This window comes from Sturnus vulgaris, chromosome 11 (genome assembly GCF_052056855.1).
Source record: "Sturnus vulgaris isolate bStuVul1 chromosome 11, bStuVul1.hap1, whole genome shotgun sequence".
Lineage (NCBI taxonomy): Eukaryota > Metazoa > Chordata > Aves > Passeriformes > Sturnidae > Sturnus > Sturnus vulgaris.
Genome location: NC_142253.1, coordinates 9,217,705 through 9,236,923, shown reverse-complemented (window position 1 = coordinate 9,236,923; position 19,219 = coordinate 9,217,705). Strand labels below are relative to the sequence as shown.

General features: G+C 50.4%; 1 protein-coding gene and 1 long non-coding RNA gene across 2 annotated transcripts; both read left to right on the top strand.

The window, feature by feature from the left end:
- Positions 1-151: 151 nt before the first annotated feature.
- Positions 152-12,542, top strand: LOC106850407 (SRSF protein kinase 3-like). The gene is made up of 11 exons (XM_088171766.1): positions 152-795; positions 3,369-3,477; positions 3,943-4,030; positions 6,171-6,260; positions 6,490-6,594; positions 8,475-8,616; positions 9,809-9,894; positions 10,333-10,440; positions 10,875-10,944; positions 11,028-11,120; positions 12,355-12,542. The coding sequence occupies exons 1-11, from the start codon at positions 753-755 to the stop codon at positions 12,540-12,542; spliced, it is 1,122 nt and encodes a 373-aa protein (XP_088027892.1). The 5' UTR covers positions 152-752.
- Positions 12,543-13,617: 1,075 nt separating this feature from the next.
- Positions 13,618-17,564, top strand: LOC148222480 (uncharacterized). The gene is made up of 2 exons (XR_015806036.1): positions 13,618-13,760; positions 15,588-17,564. It is a non-coding gene; the product is annotated as an uncharacterized LOC148222480 (long non-coding RNA).
- The last annotated feature ends 1,655 nt before the right edge of the window (positions 17,565-19,219 follow it).

Genomic DNA, 19,219 nt, shown 5'->3' with positions numbered 1-19,219 from the left:
TCCGGTGTGAGGCTTGTGGCAGTGGGGGAAAAAAAATGTGATTCTTACTGTGTGTGGCCTTTTCCTCCCCAGTGTTGCATAGCGTGGGATGCTCGGGCCCCCCCCAAGGGCTGTGGGGAAGATGCTGCTGTGCTTGCTCTCCGAGAGAGAGGAACAGGGGAAGTGTGGGCTCTATGGCCACCAGCACCATGCTGTGATGGTGTTGGGCTGTGTGCAGGCACTGCTGCAGGGACTGAGGTTCCTCGGGTCCAGCAGTGTGGCACACGGATTGCTCTGGGAACAGGGATGGCTCTGCCAGGCAGAAGATGGTGCCACAGGAGCAAGTCCTGCTGGCACTGCTGGGAGCCGGGGAAGCTCAGGCAGCCCCACGGTTTCTGGGTCTGGAGAAGGCAGAGCAGAGGGGGAGGATTTCTCTGTTTCCATCTCAGTAGAGCTGTGAATTTCCCGCTATAAATAGTTGCTGTGGAGACTGTGAATCTACTGCAGGCTGACAGGCCTGCTGCCAGGGAGGCAGGGAGAGGCCAGCAGTAAAGTGAATCCACCGCAGCTGTCTGAGGTCTCCTGCTCTCCCAAAGCCAAGGTTGTTCCCAGAAGTGGTGCTGTGATCTGATACCCTGCCCCACTTCTCACCACGTCCATCTAGCGATGCAGAAGTTTGGTGGGCTCAAGGACATCCCTCCTGGGGCAGTGCAGACTAAAATCAGAGCAGGACCAGCTGGTATCTCACTTTGGGGAGCTCCAGAACGAGCCAGATGACAAATGGAATGGCGTGTCCTGCCCAGGAGCTGCTGCATGGTGAGTCTGTGCTGGGCCCTGGGGCTCAGAGCCCCACAGGGCGCTTGTGTGCTGTGACTTGCAGGGATGCTGTGCTCAGCAAGGGCTTGTAGGTCTGTGGTGGTGCAGAAGCTGAGTGTGTATTGCTCTGGTGAGTTCTCCCACTCCAAAGGTCCAGTGTCATAAGGCGTGACAGGTGTTGGGCAGCTCTGTACACTGTACTCTGTGCAGGTTGGGGGGAGGAGTCCAGGCCAGACGTGAAGCATCACTCCTTGTCCATGGCTCTCACAAGCCACGTAGGAGCAGTTCTTGGGCTGAAGTTCTCTGAGCTAGTCCAGGATTGCAAGTAATTCAGTGGGTTCTGCACAAAATAGTTGTAATGACAAAATCAAAATAAGTTGTATTTAATGTGAAAATGTCAAGAAATGAAGGATTAAAAGCACCAATTGTCCTTTATCACAAAGCTTAAAGAAGTGCATTTCACTTTCCTGTACCAAGTTGCATAGCAACACTCTTCAGCTTTTGCCAGTGCTTCCATCCAGAGAGGGTGGATGGAGGTAAATCTTGCATGCCTAAGGATAGACTTGTCTTGCCTCTGCAGCAACAAGGCCACCAGGGCCCAGTGAATGGCCCAAAAGCTCCATCAGCCCTAGGGCTAGGATGAATCTTACACTTTGGGTTTGCCTCTGGATCCTATTTTCTCACTGAAGTCTCTTATCACCAGAGCACTCTACCAAGGGAAGAAGCTGTTGAATATCCACACACTCATGAGTTTTCCTTTGGCAGGTGAATGGTTAGCCACATAATTAAACCTTGCTTGCTCTCAGCTCAGGCCCTGCTGTCCTCAGGATCTGAGTGAAGAAGGCTCAGGCAGATGCTGGTGGTGCAGGAGTGTGAGGGTACTGATAAGCTTAATCCATGCACTAATAAGGAAATTTTCGATTTCAGTTTTGTTTCATAGGTAAGATGTCAGCGAGTATTTGCTGTAAAGAATGGCCATGCAGACATGCATCAGCTGGGAGGTTTATACCTAAAGAGACTGATTCTAAACAGCATAAATGCAAGGGTTAGAGGTGTAGAAATGTGAGGAGGGGGAGGCATTTTGAGCTCTTTTCAGACTTCTGTGCAGGCTTGGGTGAACAGAGTAACGTCAGCTCTGACACTTTGGGTTTTTCCTGACTGGATGAAAGTCTTGAGCCCAGTCTGACCCTTAACTAGAACTGTGTTGGGAGCTCACTGGGTGCCCAAAGGCAGGCTGTGCCTCTGGCTGCTGTGCTGAGAGGAGCATCAGCACATGGAAAAAAAACTTTAATGTTTTGAGGAAGTCAAAACTTTGAGTCAAAAAGGTGCTCTGTCTCAGCACCTGGAAGATGTTACTGTTCCAGAACAACTCCCTGCCACCAGCAATGCCAGCCCTCTATAACTATTTCTGAAAATCCTCTGGTACAGATGAGTTCTTAGCTTTAGCGACCTGATTTGGAGGATTTAAAGTTCAATATTTCTACCTGTGCTAATGGTCTATGGGCATTACTATCACCTGTCTCGAGCTCTGACTGTGTGTTAGCCTGAAGCTTCAGCTGTACAGCAAGTGACATTTCCAAATTATGAAAGGCTGGATTGGGAGTGTCACAGCTACTATAGCTTAAGACTATATTTCATCAGCAACAAGGGCTCTGGGCTGCTATTTCAGGTGACCAGTACTGAAGCCAGTCCTAGCTGGCTAACTAGGGGGACAGCAGTTGGATCAGTCTGTCTGTGCTGTCTTGGTGTTTATGGCTTGGGCTGTCATAGTAACAAACCCTAGGAGCAGCCCCTTGCCAGGATGTCCTGTGGCCTTGCTGGGATGTCACAGGATGGTCAGTGATAAACCCATGCTCCAGCCCCAGGGCTGGACTGTGGGCAGAGAACCAGCACTGTAGTGTTTAGAATGCGAGTTCTCTTTCACACCCCTCTGGAACAGAAGCCTCCTCCTGCCAGCCAAAGCCCAAATTCCTTTCTCAGCCAGGATGGGGATAGGGAGGGGGTGCTTTCCCTGGCTGTGGGAGGGGATCCCACAGATCCTGCTAAGTCCCTGAAAATACACACTAGGAAACCTGAGACTCCCACCTGGCCCTGGCCTGGGACTAGCCTGCCAGCTTTCCTCTTCTGAACTTTTAAAATAATCCCTGTCTCCCTGAAGTGCCAAAAGTGTTTGTAACAGCCTGGCTCCAAGAGCTGCTGAAGGGAATGGGAAAGAAAGGGGTGAGGGCACAGCAGAGGTATGGCCACCCTGCAGCTCTCGAGCTCTCTTGAAAGGAGTAATGTGCTGAAGATCACACCACCCGTGTCCCACAGCTTGGGGTCCCACTGCCTCCATCCCCTCGTGCCAGGATCTGCCATGCTCCAGGACCATGGAGGAGCAGGTGCAGCAGGAGATGCCGTCAGCCCAGTGCACAGGTCAGTCCTTGGGCATGAGGCTCCAGAGATGAGATTGTGCCAGGCTCCTCCCAGGCTAGAGGAGGCCCCTGGGACCTGTCAGACTGTCTTCAGCTGCTCGTTCAGTCTAAGAGCATTTACAGATGTCACTAACACCTCTTGGTGATGGTTTTCCACAGGAGGCCACCACCCCGTGCAGGAGGGAGAGGTGTTCAACACGAGGTACCAGGTGCTGCACAAGCTGGGAAGCGGCACCTTCGCCACTGTCTGGCTGTGCCAGGACATGAGGTGAGGGGCTCTGTGCCATTCAGGGAGGTGGGAAGGCGTGGCTGATGTCCTGGGCGGGGCTGGCCCCTCTTGCAGAAACAGCAGAACACAGTCTGGGAGCATGCGAGGCATCCCTGACAGCAAGATCAGTGGGGTGCAACGAGCAGAGCTGGTCCCCAGAAATCAAAGAATGTAAATGAGGAGAGATCAGCCCTTGCTCTGCATTTTCTTTTCTCGGTTAGACCCTGCAGTATCCATGTTCTTTTTCTCTCCAGTCCCTTGCTGGTCCCTGGGGCAGTTGTGCTGCCAGATGCCAGCAGGAGGGATGCCCAAGGGCCTGGCATGCTGTAGACCAAGGCCAAGGGTGCCTGCAGAAGGACAGCACCTTCCCTGGAGAGCCTAGGGCTGGCTGACTGGGAGAAAGGGAAGTGCTGCTGGTCACAGCCACTGACATGCACTGGATGACAGCTGTGGTTTGTTTCCCAGGAGGAAGAAGCAGGTAGCTGTGAAGGTTCTGAAAAGCAGGGAAGGCTTTGCTGAGACTGCCCAGGACGAGGTTGCTTTCCTCCGCTGTGTAAGTAAATTCTGAGGGTCTCTGCTTTGCTCAGTGGGCAGCCACGGCGTTCAGGTTTGACTAGCAGCCTCATCATCCCCTCTGCCTCCAGGTCGCAGTCCCAGGAGCTAGGTGAGGAATAGGAAAAAAACCCCAGAAACCGGGGAATTCATAGAAATCACCCTGGCTCAGCACTGGCCTCTGAAACAGGAAACTTTTCCTTACTCTATCATACTGGGACATGTTGGCTGTATCCCATTTGCCCTGTCAGCCCACTTCTTTTATCTGAGACTGAAATCCAGCAAAAATGAGAAATCTGCAGAATGATAAGGTGGATAATCAATAGAAGAAGGTGGTCATGTTCTTAAGCAGGAGATAGGAGCATGTCTGCTGTACTTGTGTCATTCACAGAGGAAAGTCACTCGAACATTGCTGTATCACAACACTGATACTGAAGTAAAAGAAAATATCTGCAATAGAAAAAAAATGGGATATCAAAATACAATAAATATCTGAAGTCAGCTTCTTCTGGCCTCTGCTAATGGAAGTGGTAATTAAGTGTCTGTATCTGGGTTGTAGCAAGTTGCCTTTGAAGTTGGCTTGAACTGCTAGTTCTAGAAATCTTCAATTCTTCAAGTTTGCTCAAATACAAAGTTACATCAGCTTCAGATGAGTAAAAGCTATTAAATTCTGCGCTCTAAATTACTCTGTGACCTTTCTCCAGAAGGTTTGAGAAAGGTTTAGTTAACACCTGTAAATCTGTAGGCCCTATCTAAAGGGAGATGAGCCAGATGCAGTGATGCAAGAGGAAGTACCAAGTGGCACTAATTTAATATAATCAGAGGGCTGCTTTTCTACACATCAGCACAACCCTGTATAGAGAGTGAGCCTTACCCCTAATTTATTATTAATTCTGAGAGACATGCCTGCCCATTCAGTAGCACACAGTTGGTTCCCAAGGCTGTTCCCACCAGCACTGGGGGGTTAGTGCCTGCAGAGCTGCCAGGAGATATGATCTGATCTCTGCTTTCAGGACTGCCCACTTCTATTGTGCCAGAACAGACCTTATGGCACTGGTACAGGTGGATCTGACATCTGCAAAATGAGCCAAGCCAAAACCTTGGCAGCTGTGGCCATGAAAAGAGAAAAAGCATCATGAATTGCTGTACCAGGATAAGTGCTCTGGGAGAGCAAGCCCCTGGTGCTCCTTGTCACACAGGTGTGTGGTGCTGGGGGTGCTGCAGCACCTGTGCCTGGAGGTTCACTCAACACAATACCCTGGGTCAACAGCACATGTCCAGGTGGGTGTAAGGACAAGCTGAGCACAGGGTGCTGCTCCCACACTGAATGCTCCCCTGGCCTGTTGAATTTTCCAGCTGCAGGTTTCTCAGGCCAAAGATGATGCTTGTGTGGGCAGGAATTCTCAGTGGATTTACCTCGAACCCTTGCAAACCCCTGTGACATTCAGTACCCAGAGCCCCATGTTACAAGAACTGTTCCCAGTTACCCATGTGCTGTGTGAAGAACCATCTCTGCTTTGCTTTTGGACCTACTATATGCTGAGTTTGAAGACCCTGGCTCTAGTACAAAAAATATGTTCACCCCCTCCACCACCCCTCCATATCCTATAGATTACTGCAGTACTTGCCCACAGCCAACCCTTTTCCAGCACAAATAAGCTCTCTTCGCTGGGTTCTTCCAGTTGTGAAAGCTGCTCTCTACCCTGATAAGACAAGTAGCACTTGAGAGGCCAAAGACAGCCACTATGTCTCTGCCTCTCTGCAACCTCTCGAGGGAAATTGCTGAAGGGCTGTTGCGAGGCAAAGCCATTGATGCTGGGAGCAAGGAGCTGTCTTCTTGGGGGAATCCCCTTCCAGCACAAGCAGGAGCACTTTCTGGGTCTGCCTGGAGAATATAAGCAGCAGGAAATGTGCTAAATACAATCAGCAGGATTGGTGTGAGTGTGGTAGTTCCACCTGGTCAAGAGCAAGATAAAACATACAGAAACTAATTCCTGTTTTTTCCTGATGTTGTTTTCATGAGATTTGTTAAGAAGTGCCAACTCCCAGAAGAGAAAGTCTGTCAGGATAAAACAGGTACGAGGTGTCCTTGTGCATATATATGTCTCTAATTGCAGCTTTCTTGGAATCCTCTCCCTCAGGTAAGCTGCATGAAGAAGAAGGACCTGGCAGGAGAAAACATTGTCTGTTTGTTAGACGACTTCAGAATGATTGGAGAGAATGGTTTCCATATCCTTCTGTGGAGAATGCTTTTCTGGGTCAGCAAAGCCTAGGTTTGCCGTGGAGAGCCACAGGATGGTATAAACCTGAGTGCTGTGCTGCCATGAGGAGGATGAGCAGGGTTGTAGCTGGACCGGGGCACATGGGCATGGCTGGAGAGGAGAGGCTGAATTAGGAGAAATTTGGTTGCTTTGGTGAAAGGCTTTTCCCTGTTAGTGATTCCCTAACTCTTTCCCACATGCGTGCCTGGTATTTGAGGTGCTGGGTCCTTCCATGCGATGCCTGATGGGAAACTACACAGCCCAGGGACTGCCCTTGCCTTTTGTGAAGAAGTCTTTACAGCAGGTGAGAACTTAGCTGCAATCAGGGAAGGGCACCAAGGGGCTGTTACAGTCTTCTTCCCAAGGGGAAGGGCTTGGGTGTTACTGCTAAGCCTACAGCCTCATCAAGTTTGGAAAGGAGTCAGGGTCACAAAGCAGCCTGCAGGTGTACACCAGAGAGTTAGGGCTGGCACTTCTGTTCCCATCAGCTCAGTAATTATTGGGTTCTCTGCTGCTTGTAGAAGTAGCAGGGGACAAACAGCCTGCCATAGTTCTACTTCTTGTGGGCAAATCATCTCTGCCCTCATGCTGCCCAGAGAAGTCCCCTCTGGCAGTAATGCCAGACTGCTGGATTTGCCTTGGCATCCAGCCACGGGCAGCACTGCCAGCTCCAGCAGCTTTCTGCATGGTACCACTAAAGGCTGCTCAAAGTCTCCCTCCCATCTTTACACGAATTTCTAGATTGCTGATTTGGTCAGCTGGTTCTCTTTCCATGTTGAGGATTCCCTGTGCAGAGCAAATTTTTCCTTCATCTCCTGTAAGGATGTGTTGGGCCTTACATAAGGATGTAAGGATGGGTGAAAGCTGAGTTTCTTCAGGGCTGGCTCTGCTTAGGGAATGGGAAACCTGAGTGAGGCTTCCGAATAGTTAACATTACTTCTTGCCTCTCATGCTGAGATTTATCAGAAGGCTGCACACTTGCCAAGATGAAGATTTGCTACCCTGATTCCTGTGCCCTTCTAGGAATACTAAGAAAGAAAATTGCTTCCTCCTTCATCCTATTTTCTATTATCCTACTACAGAAAATAAGCTACTACAGAAAGCCTCTCCTTTCTCTAAAGAAGCTCCACTAATACTTGAATAAGTTACACAAAAATGTGTTGGCATTACCTCTGTGCTCCATTTCACACTCAGGCTTTTGGTTGATACATTATCTGCTTTAATTGTAAAATCTCAGATCTGTTTTCCCCCTTCAGATCAGCACTGGGGCAGTATTTACTTCTGATTCATTCCAGTTTAGTTATTTAAATCTTCCCCATGTTTCACAGTTACCATTTAAGGCTGATATTTCCCTGAGGCTGGTGTTCATCCCAGAATAGAATTTGATAATACAGAGAATATTTACCAGTCCTTTATGACTGACCAGAGTGTTAGAAAACAAACTGAAATCTCCCCATAGCATTTTTTCTGTTACTGATTTCTGATAGTCACTGTTCATCTCTGGTAGGTGTTGTTTATCTCTCCCCTGTGACAGGCTAGGCTCTCCCTGCTGCATCACAAGCTGTTCTTTCCTTACATGACTCTCCTGCAGGGCCCTGAAATCCTCCCTCTGCACTCACTCATGATCTCTTCCCCTCCTGTCTGCGCTAGCCTGTGTCTTCTTTCCTTGTACAATGGGACACCCTCCCATGCCATGTCGTTGTCATTCATATGGAAGTTGGGGGCTGGTTATAATCAGCACAGAGGCACAGAGGTTTCAGGACACAACAGCCATATAAACAAGAATGTTTTTTCCAGGAGAAAGTTCAGCTTTGTAATCATAATGCCTCCTCATAGCCCCATCCTCTTCCCACCTCCCTGGGCTTGCCCATCCATGCTGATATCTGTGGATTGTCACACTGCCTTTTTACTGTGTATCACCTCAAACAGCCTTTTCTTCATTGGGCTGTCCAGGCCTCCAATTGCTCCTGGGGCTCTGCTGCCTTATGGGGTGATGAAACACTTGTGCCTGCTCCCACAGGCCACCCCAACAGGAAACCATTTATTGCCAATAGTTACCATCAGTGGCCAGACTGTCCCTGACTTGCACTCCTTCTGTGCCTGCCTGCTCTGGCAGCTGCTGGGGCAGGAGAGGCAGTGGGGACCCTTTCAGGGCTTGTGTGACAGTGCTGCCTCATTGTCCAGGTGTTGGCAGGGCTGCACTTCCTGCACAAGTGCTGCCGCATCATCCACGCAGACATCAAACCAGAGAACATCCTGCTGTGTGGATGCAGCAAAAAGCTCCAAAGGCTTATCATGGATACACTCGACTGCGACCAGGGAACAGGTGAGCAGTCCAGGTTTTTTTTAACAAGAAAACAGACTTAGGTTTTTATTGGCAGGAGAGAAATGAGAGGCAGCAGGTACAGATACATTAGGAAAAGTTCACATCTCCTGCAACAGCCAGTATAAAGCATTATAGTCAGCTTATGCTGCTGAAAGGCCTCTCCTTTCTCTGCTTAACACAAACACCAGGTTGGAGTCAAGGCACCTACAGAAATGTGGTCCTGCAGGTGGGTTTGTGTGAAGGACAACTACAGGTCACAGATACCTGTTAACAGCCCCACCATGACCTCGGAGCTCACTCTCAAGACTTTAGGTACAGGACAGTTCCACATATCTGATGTTTTCAGCTACTGAAAGGTTTACGTACAAAAAGGCTTGATCAGAAAGCTGTATGACTCTCCTGCTCTTTATTTCCCTCATTTCTGAGGTTTGTGGCAGACTTGTATGTGCTGCTAATCTTCAAGGCCTTCTGAGACATAATTTATTTGCACGGAATGGTGTGAATATTGAATAAGATGTAGGGCTGGAGAGTTTCTCGAGAGATTATCTCATCTCCCAGCAATGAGACCTTTCATATTATCCTTGCGCTCTGTTCTCCTGTGAGCGTTTCTCCCATGACAGTGTTGTTTTGTGTCTCAAACTCTGGGGCAATCAGGGAATGCTAAATTAGTGACCGAGTCTTTTGCTTGGAGCAGAAAAGCACAATATTAAACATAGGCTGACAGCTCACTGTAAGTCACTAAACCAGGAATTACCTTTTTCTGGGATCATATGGAAGCGTAAACTCCACGTTGCTTGCCAAGCAGGCTGTATCCAAGGTCTGTGACAGCCAGGATTGTTGAAGGCTGAGGAGAAATTACAGATGTTTTGGTTCTGACTGGTGCTCTCCTCTGGGCCCACAGTAATTTATCCTTGGTACTAGAGGAACCTTGCAGCAGGACAGGAGTATATGGTCACACTGTTCCACTCCAAGCTACTGTTCTCTCAAACATTCTCTTGTGTTTTTACTGGATACCAGGTCTTCTTTTGTGTTCCTTCAAAAAAGAGGGGTGGCATTTGATTTATGATAGAAAATATTTAGGACCTTTTGGGCCAAGAAACTTTAAGAGAAGGCAGACATGCCTCTCCTGTGGCAAGTGGTGTGTACCTGCTGGTTCAGAAAGACCTGATTTCTCTTTGTCCTTTTCATCTAGGAGGTGATCTTGCCAATCAGTTGGAAGAATCTGATTTAATGAGCATAGAGGTGAAAATTGCTGATCTAGGAAGCGCATGCTGGACAGTGAGTCTGCTCTGAGTCTCAATCCCATGACAATGTGGGATGCTGTGTGCTTTTTTCCATCCCACACTGTGTGTCTGTCTGTCCCTTTACAGCTGAACAGCTATTTCAGAGATGCTGATATTGGGGCGTGTTATGTTTGGCACTCTCAGCTCCAAGCTGTGCACGGTTTTCCTGAGACACTGTCAGCTTTGGACGTTTCTCCAATTTACAGTTAGTACCTACAACTAGAAATTTAGAACCCTGGTCGGTGTGAAGTGGTGGGAGGTAGATTCCCACTGGTGTCAGTGGGCCACGTGCTGGCCGTGTCCTGTACAGAGCTGAGAACGCACATTCATTTGTGTCCCCAGTGTCCTGTCACTACACAAGAAGCTTGTGACCACCAGCGTTGCTGTGACTGGCTTAGAGACACCAGCCATAGGGCATTTGTTTCTATTTTAGTACAAGCCTTATTCCAAGGAGATCCAGACCCAGCCATACCGTGCCCTCGAAGTGCTTCTTGGATTAGACTACGGCACTCCTGCGGATATCTGGAGTACAGCCTGCCTGGTAGGATGGGGACAACACTGTGTGTGCAAGAGGAGGTGACAGACATTACCTGGCCAGGGCAGCATGTCCTTACCATCCACCTATCCATGTAAAGAAAGCTTCCTTTCTCTTTCTGAGAAGGCAAAAGGGGCTGTTGACACTCATTTGCCTTAGGGCAAATGTCTGCTGCTGGTACAACCCACTCCTAATTTAGTTTGAGCTCTAAGGCAATTCACACTCCATATAGATTAGTTCAGAGGCCTGCCTGCATCAGGCACATGCTGCTTTTCATTCAGAGCTAAAGGTGTTGTTTCACTGTGGTACAGATAAAGCCAGCGTATTTCCATATTTTAGGATCAGTTTTGTGTGATAAAGAGGGCAATTGGTACCATCAGTTAGTGAGCAAGGAAATCTCTAAGACAATTAGTGCATTAACAGTGCTACTCCATTTCTAGGCGTTTGAAATGGCAACTGGGGAGCGTCTATTCGATCCTCAACCTGGGAAATACTTCTCCAGAGACGATGGTAGGACTCCATCAGTTTTATTCATTTCACCAACAGAAGTGTCGCAGTCTGTATCTAAATTTGTCATCCCTCCCTCCATCTAGATCATGTTGCTCGTATTATTGAACTCTTGGGAAGAATTCCTACTGAAATTGTTTTCTCATGGAACAAGTCAACAAAATTTTTCAGCAGGCCAGGTAAGAACAGGCATAAGGAAGTTTATTTTTAAAATCGCTGCAGATCTCTGACACACTCCTACTCAGCTCATGCTGAACTCCCCCAAAAGTTATGCACACACAACGCAGGCTACAAGCAGGGATGGAACACAAAAGGAAATTTCATAAAGAGAAGTAACACTCCCTGCCCTGCCTATCTTTGCAATCCATGAGCATTCCAGGGGTGAATGCAAAATCCTGGAAAATGGTCATAGAAACACCCAACAGGGAAAGCATTTCCATTCTTTCTCCTTTGGATTTGGAGAAAATGGAAATACAGCCAGGAAACGGCTCCATGCCAGGAAGGCTCAGGAGTGTGTAACAGGCTGGATTTCACCCATTCACTGGCAGAGAACAATGATGACCAGGAATGGGGTACTCATATCCTTCCAATGTGTCTGCTATATTTAGTCGTCTGACCCAAGTGCAACATCTCTTCTGTTTTATTCTCCCCAGTTCCTTTCCCTTTGACTCATGAGTTTTGAAAGCCTTCTTTAACCACAAGGCATCACATGACTCCACCCTTCTGCAGTTTGGCCTATCATCCTTCTCTGCTTTCATGCTTACCAGCCTATCCACAGTTCATTCAGTGCTTAGTACTGGTACCATGCTGGACTTTAACAAGCACCTCCCTGCACATCCACATCCTTTGCTCATACTTATGTCTTCTATGGTTCTTAAAAGAAATGAGTCAAAACTAGTTCTACATTCTCACTCTCCCTGTGAACCAGCCTGGCCTGACCACACATGCCTAACTTGAATCACTGTATCTATACCATGCACTCCCCAGGATGAGGACTGCTTTTCTCTCATACACTCTGCTGGGCCCCACAGAGCTGGCTGGCACATAAATTCAACAAGAGTGTCTTGCTAGCTGTGACACTGAAATAGCATGATGCATTCGGGTGCACAGGGTACAAGCAGCAATGGCTCTGGCATGGTTATTCTGGGAACACTTTGTGCACTCTTGGCACATTCCCAGCTAAGAAAAGTACTCAGGAACAGGGAGACTCCAAACACGAGCTTGGAAAGGTGGCCCCTGAGAAGCACCCGAGAGCCAAACCTGCAAGGGGCAGCGAAGGTGGAGCTTACAGAGAAAATTCCAAGAAGGCGGCAAAGATCTTTCAGTACGCTTTGGGTTAATTCTGAGGCAAGGCGCGGCAGCCTCAGCCGCGCAGGTGTGACTGAGGCGCTGTGCCCACGGTGTTTCTCCCAGGCGCGCTCCTGCGGCTCTCCCGGCTCTTCCCCCGTAGCCTCCCCGGCATCCTGGCGGACCGGCACGGCTGGACACCGCGGGAGGCGGCCGCCTTCGCCGCCTTCCTGCTGCCCGCGCTGCACTACGCGCCCGAGCGCCGCGCCAGCGCCGCACAGAGCCTGCGGCACGCCTGGATCGCCGCACCGTGACCCGACCCGGCTGTCCCCGCCTCGCGGCTCCGCGGGACCCGCCGCAGCAGCTGCACCGCCCTCCCGCGGGGATGGCGGGGCTGGGCCGGCTGCCACGGCGGGGGCGGCCGCCCGCCCGCAGCTCCCCGTGTGCCGCCTCTGCCGAGCGACCCCGGAGCAGGGCGGCGGCTGCGCAGCCCCCGCCGTGATCCCGCGGCTCCCTCTGCGCCCGGGCTCCTCTCTCTTCCTCCCACGTCCTTGCAGCGCGGCGGACCGCACGCATCGCTCACTGCGAGCGGCCGCAGCCGCGGTACACGGGCACCGGAACCGGGTTGAGCCCCTCGGCCGAGAGCGGGCAGCGAGCTCCCCGGGGCCCCTCCTGCCCGGCTCGGCAGCCCCTCCTACCGCGGAGGGGCCATCCCTCCGCCTCCCTGTCCCGCGGCCTTTGTTCGGGGCTCCAGGGTCGGGGACCGGCCGGCCCGGCCCGAGGAGGGGCGGTCTCAGCCGTGACGGGACCCCTGGCCCAGCCTCCCCCCCCCCCCCCCGCCGACACCCGCGCGCGCGGACGTGCCGCGCGGCAGGCCCCGCGCGCGCGCCGCCGCGCAGGCGCCCTGCTCCCCCCTCCGCCCAGACCTCCCGGCCGCCCCCCGCCCCGCCCCTTCGTTCTGCCACGTGTCCCGACGCGGGAGTTGCCCCGCGCCGAGCGATCGCACCCCGCCGGCCCCGCCCCTCGGCACGTAGCGCGGCTCGCCCGGCGGGCGCTGCCGCAGCCCGCCCGCCCCGCACCGCATCGACGCTGCCGGCGGCCGCCTCCCCTCCTCTCCGCGCCGAGTGGCAGCGCCGTGCGCCAATGGGACACGCGGACCGCGGGGCGCGCGGCGGGGCGGGTGCCTGGAGCCCAATGAGGCGGCAGCACGGGCGGGACCGCGGGAGGAGGTCGCCAATGGCGAAGGCGGGTGGGTGGGGCCATGGCGGCGGCGGGCGCCCCGGTGGGGCGGGACGCGGCGGCGTGACAGCCAACGGGGAGCGGCGTGGGCGTGCCCGGGGCGCCCCTGGCGCCGGCGCCGGGGATCCCCGTGTACCCAGTGCCGTTTCCGCCCGGCCCGGGGAGAAGCCGCCGCCGCCGCCGGGGGAGGGGCCGCCGCGGCCGAGCGCTCGCTCTCGCCGGCTGCCCGGGACACGCCGTGGCGCCGAGCCGGGCCTGGTGCCGCGCAGGGGCCCGGAGAACGGGCCGGCCAGGTAGGCGCGGGCAGGCGGGAACCGGCCGTACCCGGCGGCGGGAGGGAACGCTGGGGCGGGCGGCTGGGTGGACGGCTGCGGGGGCTCCTGGCGCGGCCCGCGGTCTGACGCTCTGCTCTGCGCTGCCTTGGCAGCCCGGTCGGCAGCGCCCCACCATGCTCCCGGAGGCCCGGCTCGAGCTGACCCGGTCCGGCGCGGTGTGCGGGCATCATGGCGGGCCCGGCGGTGCGCGGGCTCGGGACGCTGGTGGCCGGTGCAGTGCCAGGGCCGGAGTTGGGGCTGGAGCGGCCGCGGGGCTTTGTCGGTGAAGGCGAGCGCCGGGGAAGCCCCGCTGCAGCCCGGCCTTCTCCGCGCCCCCGTGTCCCTGCATTGTCCCGAGGGGCCGCGGGAGTCGTTGTCCGGCTCGGGGCAGCCTCCGGGCCGTGGCTGCCCGCTCCGAACCGCCGGCCACTCCAGGCCTCAGGGGAGGCGGTGTTTGACCTGCATTTTCTGCTTTCTCATGGTGCCCGTGCGGCGCCTTCCTCCGTAACCCCCGCTCCCGGCGCCGGCGGCTGCAGCGCGGATCCTCCCGCACTTCCTCGCCCGTCACCGCGGCCACCGCTGCCGCCGGGGGGGGTTCCCCGCCGCGCTGCCCGCGCCTCGGCCCCGCTCCGACCCTCGACGGCACCGGCAAGGTCACTGTCGACCGGCGGCTCGTCCTTGGGTGCCGGTGACCGGAGTTCAGCGCCGGGCCGGGTGGGGAAGCGGCGCCGGGCAGCGTCTCGCCGTCCCGGGGGAGGGAAAGAGGCGAGGCCGCGTGTGGCCCTGTGGAAGCGGGGAAATGGGTGTAGCAGTGAGGGGGGGTTCGCAGCCCCTTCCCGGCCGTGTCCTCGTGTTCCTCTGACACCAGCTGAGATCCTGGGTGTGCTGCTGGTGGGGAAGAGGGTGTTCTGCGGGGCTGGAGAGGTGACGGGGTGCTGCAGGACTCCTGTGGCTGCTGCGGGCTCGGGCCATGATGTAATGAGAGCGTTGGGACTACGGTGGGGGCGAATCCCTCTCCTTGGGTGAGGGAAGAACTTGATGTTGGTGTCTGATGGTGTGCTGGTACATTACAGATTTCAGGCAGTTGCCCCCACCCTGACTGGATGTTGCTGCCGGAATCTAAATCCAAAAAAGGAATTTCTTAATTTTTTTCAATAATCAGAGATTCCTCTTTTCACTTATATAGGAAATACTAGGATTTCTTTTTTTCTGCTTCTTGTGGTTGACCCAGGAAGTCATCTTGTTGCTAGCATTCAGGTTTTTTGGGTTTTTTTTTGCTGTAGAGGTGCAGGGAGGAGGGTGTTGCTGTGCTCTGGATCCTGTGGGTAAGCGTTGAAGGCAGTGACAGCAGCTGCTGTTGGCTCTGGAGCTCTGGTTGCTATGAGAGAAGCTTCACTAGACTTGGCTGCTATCTCCAGGGAAGGACAGCAGAGCAGCCTCCATTAGTGTGGTGGTAGAGGGATGGCTGGCTCGGTTCAGCAAAGGACTTTACTTTTTGGGCCGTTTCCACAGGCCTAAATCAGGAGCAGGGGTATATTTTGGTCCTGTGGGACAAAAATGTCCAAGGTGGGTTTCATTACTGTTCTTGAGTTAATGGAATTACATTAAAGCGTGGGTTGGAAGCCCCAAGTTACCCTTTCCACATATTTTGGTCTGTGTGAAAAGTAGGGCAGCAAGAATTCATATGATCTTCCTGTGAAGTGAAGGCTGCAGTTGTGTCTTTTTTGAACTCCAGTCTCCTTCCCAGCCAGTAACAGAGCCAGATGCTTTTCTTATTGTTTGTATGTCTCCTTCCTCCCCTTCCAGCGCCTGGGCCCCACTTGCCTTATTGACTGGAATTTCTGCTGTGTGCAGTGGGTGTGTGCAGCAGACACCAGCCTGCTAGTGCTGAGGAGGGATTTTCCATTCACAGACCTGGGAACTGTCAAAATAAAGTCCCGACTCAACTTTAGGACTTGAAACAGAAAGTGGGGAGAGGGTTTTTCCTCTGCTGCAGAGTACAATTTATTCTCTGAGCTTCTTACATGCTTGTATGTCAAAATGTACAGGAAATGTTGCTCTGCTGTGAAATAGGGAGCTAAAACTCCTGTGGATAATGGGAAGGATTCCTCCCTTTCGATTGACTCAAATGCTTGAAGGAACAGTTTGCAGGAGGCCATTTTTGACGTGACTCTGTATTGTGGAATCTGCCAGCTCCCATCCACACTCTGTCTGCCTGACTGCAATAGCTTCCTTTTTTTTTTTTTTTTTTAAAGGAAGAATGAGTGCCTTTCTTATCTGCTTAACTAACCATTTGGCACTTGCCCCTGTCTGTATGATATTGTGCTGTCGAGTTGGAGCTATCAGCATATTCCAGTGTGTTTGTTAGAGATGAAACTGTTAGTTGAGGTATGCAGAATGGGAATACATTAGTATTAGAAAACACTGCCATCTTTGTAAACTAACACCTATCATGGGGAGCCCCTTGTCCTGGCCTGAGTTATCCAACTCAGAATTACTATGAGATCGAAGCAAAAAATTCCAGGACCAGAATAATGTGAGAGAGATTAAAATATGCCCTTAAATCCGCTTGACTGGCAGCAATTGTATGGTAGATGCCAAACTCTGAGTAGCTTTTATATTTGAGGATCTGTAGCACCCAAATTGCCTCATAAGGTGAGCAACTTTTAACCCTCCTAAAACACATCAGACTCTGGGGCTGGAGGTGTCCTCTGCTGCCTAACCTGGAGTGACATGACACTAGTACTGAACTCTGAATTTTGTCAGTATGAAAACTGCTCCTTGTTTTAATGAAATACAGAAAGTGATCTTCATGGCCCCTTAGTCTTTGTTTACAGTCTCTCTGTAGGTTGTTTACAGTCTCTCTGTAGGTTATAATGGGGAATTGGTCCATTGCCTCACATTTTGTTGGATAACTGGCTCTGCTTTGACAAGGCCCTGGCTCTTCATTTTACTGTCAAATCCCAAGTGACCTGAAAGTAATATTCCTTAGCTAATGTTGTCTGATATTTCCCTACTGCAAGGTGGGGTGATGAAATCCCAGGTATATTTAAATCACTTTTTAGAAAGAACCTCAGTTACTGTGAGATTTTATTTTAAAACTAATAGGTCAAAGTTGAAAACACTCAGGAAAGGGATGACATTGAACTGGAATCTCAGAACATGCAAAAGTTATGCTGTTTTTTTCTGGAGGAGGAAAGCCCAACCAGCAATCATTGATTTAAATTTTCCAGATGTTCCTTGAAGGAAAAAAAAGATATTTTTAATTCAACGTTCCAGTGTAAAGTGTGCATGGGAGAACTAAATGTGTGATGTCTTAGACACGTAGGTAATTTATTCATCTGTCCTGTGTATGCTTTCTCCCATTTTGGATGATCAGACTTTTACAAACTTGTGCTGAATGATATAATGAGATAAAAATGTTTCTATCTATTCTGGCAATATTAAAACAAACATAATGCCTGTTCAGAGGTTTGAAAATTCAAAAATCATTGTTTTCATGACATTATTGCTGTATTACAAAAGCACATTTGTGTTTTTACTCTGGTGCTGCTTGTGTGTGTAACTCTGAAATTTTGCCAATGAAATGCTGTGTTGTGTGTAGTGTATGAGAAGGATTGCAATAGGCAAAGTGTTCTTTATGTGAACAAAATGTAGTAGCAGTGCTTGAGTTGAAATGTTAAACGTGCTTAAGTGTGTAGTGTGTGCACTGTTAAGTCTCAGTTGCCCCTATAAAACTTAAACTGCTATTTGATTGTAAAATAAAGATTTTGTTGTGTTTTACTTGTCTATTTAGTTTTTTTTCCCTCTTCCAAATTTAAAGAAAAATAGCTATGGATATTACAGCTGTTACAGATTCTACAGCCAGTCTTTGGTTCCCATGACTGACTTGTGGCAAGAGTTAGTGCACAGTAAGTTTGCACTTGCATTGTTAGGGACCAGTCTGTATAAATCTGGCTTAACCTAAACCTTTTGCTTATTTTGATCATGGAAAAAGCCTCAGACCATAATGCAGCAAGAGTTCAGCATTTTGAAACAGTGGGAGCTGAGATTTTTTTCCACTTTTTCCTTTTAATTCCTTATTGAAGTTGCTTGGGGGATCTTGGTTAGGGTTGGTTTGTTGTTTTGTTGGTTTTTTTTTCCACAGGATTTGCTATATTGGTGGCAATTTTCCAGTATTCCTGTAGCAAATCAGCCGAGCTGCAGCCCCTGTCCCTGCTGAGCAGGGAGAATGTGCAGTGCTCCAGGCCTCCCCGCTGAGCTCACGCAGGGGTGGGACTTGCTAAGCTGCTGAAATCGCAGCTAATGCCCACTGAGCATGCTGAGAAACAGTTTTTCAACTGCTCCTAGTTTAAATTTTTTTTTTCTATAATTAGCAAAGATGCTCTTTGTCTTGAAGGATGATCTACAGGACAAATCAGGAGGCTCTGGTTCATCATCCCCCTTCCCCTCCACCCGAGCCAGTGGTGAAGTAGTATTTTCCTGTAACAAAAATAGCTAAAGGGATTTTTCCCTCACTTCAACCAATGAGTCTGAACTTGAAAAGCTGTAGCCCAAAAAAAGAAACCTTCAACAAATAATAGTCTTAAAGCTAGTTTTTGTTGCCACAAGTCCTATAGGAGCATCAACATGGTTGTTTAAATTGTAAATCTGCACCATTCTGACCCTTAAATCTAATTTAAATGCTGAAACAAGTAGAACAAACAAACTATATTTTAGATAATATATTTGAGAAAGAAAGTATTTCTTGGTGAGTTTTATTTTCCTCCTGCCAAACATGCACAAACCCCAATTACTTTAATGAGCAATATGGGAAATATTCAGCAAAGTGTTCTGATGTACTCAGACTTAAAGGTGGAAAAATGTGGGAGGATTTGTCAGCAGTTTGAGTGGCAGGCTTTTAGTGAGCGGGAGAAGTAATTTCTTTTGTGGTCAGGAATCTAATAGTCCCACATTCACCAAACATGAAGAAAAAAAGGGGGGGATGAAGAGAGAGGAACATAGAAGAGTGGCATTGAGAAATGGCCAGGAATTTGACTTTTAGAGTGAAGTTCAGAAATGATCTGTTGTTTATGCTAAAGTGTAATCCTTATAAACTTGATAACGTAGACAGGTCTTGCATTCCTCCCTGAGGGTCACAGAAGGGCTAAGTTTAGCAAAGGAGAGGTATCCCAAACACTCAGATCTATCTAGTTTTCAAGGCAGCAAACTTTTCTGTTTTCATCCTGTTCTAAGCATGCCTCGTTTTTTGTTTTGTTTTGGTTTTTTTTTCCACTTACAAGCAGCTTTTTGAGGCAGAATGTGAGTTAGCTGTAAAACCAAAATGCCCTAAAATATTTCAAAGTAATTTCATAGTAGAAAGGTCACGGTGCTTTTGATGTGTTCATATTTAGAGCATGATTACAATTACAATCATACACATTGACAAGAAGATATTG

Excerpts from the sequence above, each read along its gene's own strand:
- LOC106850407 (XM_088171766.1), top strand. The coding sequence starts at position 753 with ATGACAAATGGAATGGCGTGTCCTGCCCAGGAGCTGCTGCATG. Across the intron at positions 3,478-3,942 it reads TGGCTGTGCCAGGACATGAG|GAGGAAGAAGCAGGTAGCTG; the intron begins GTGAGGGGCTCT and ends TTTGTTTCCCAG. Across the intron at positions 11,121-12,354 it reads AAAATTTTTCAGCAGGCCAG|GCGCGCTCCTGCGGCTCTCC; the intron begins GTAAGAACAGGC and ends TGTTTCTCCCAG.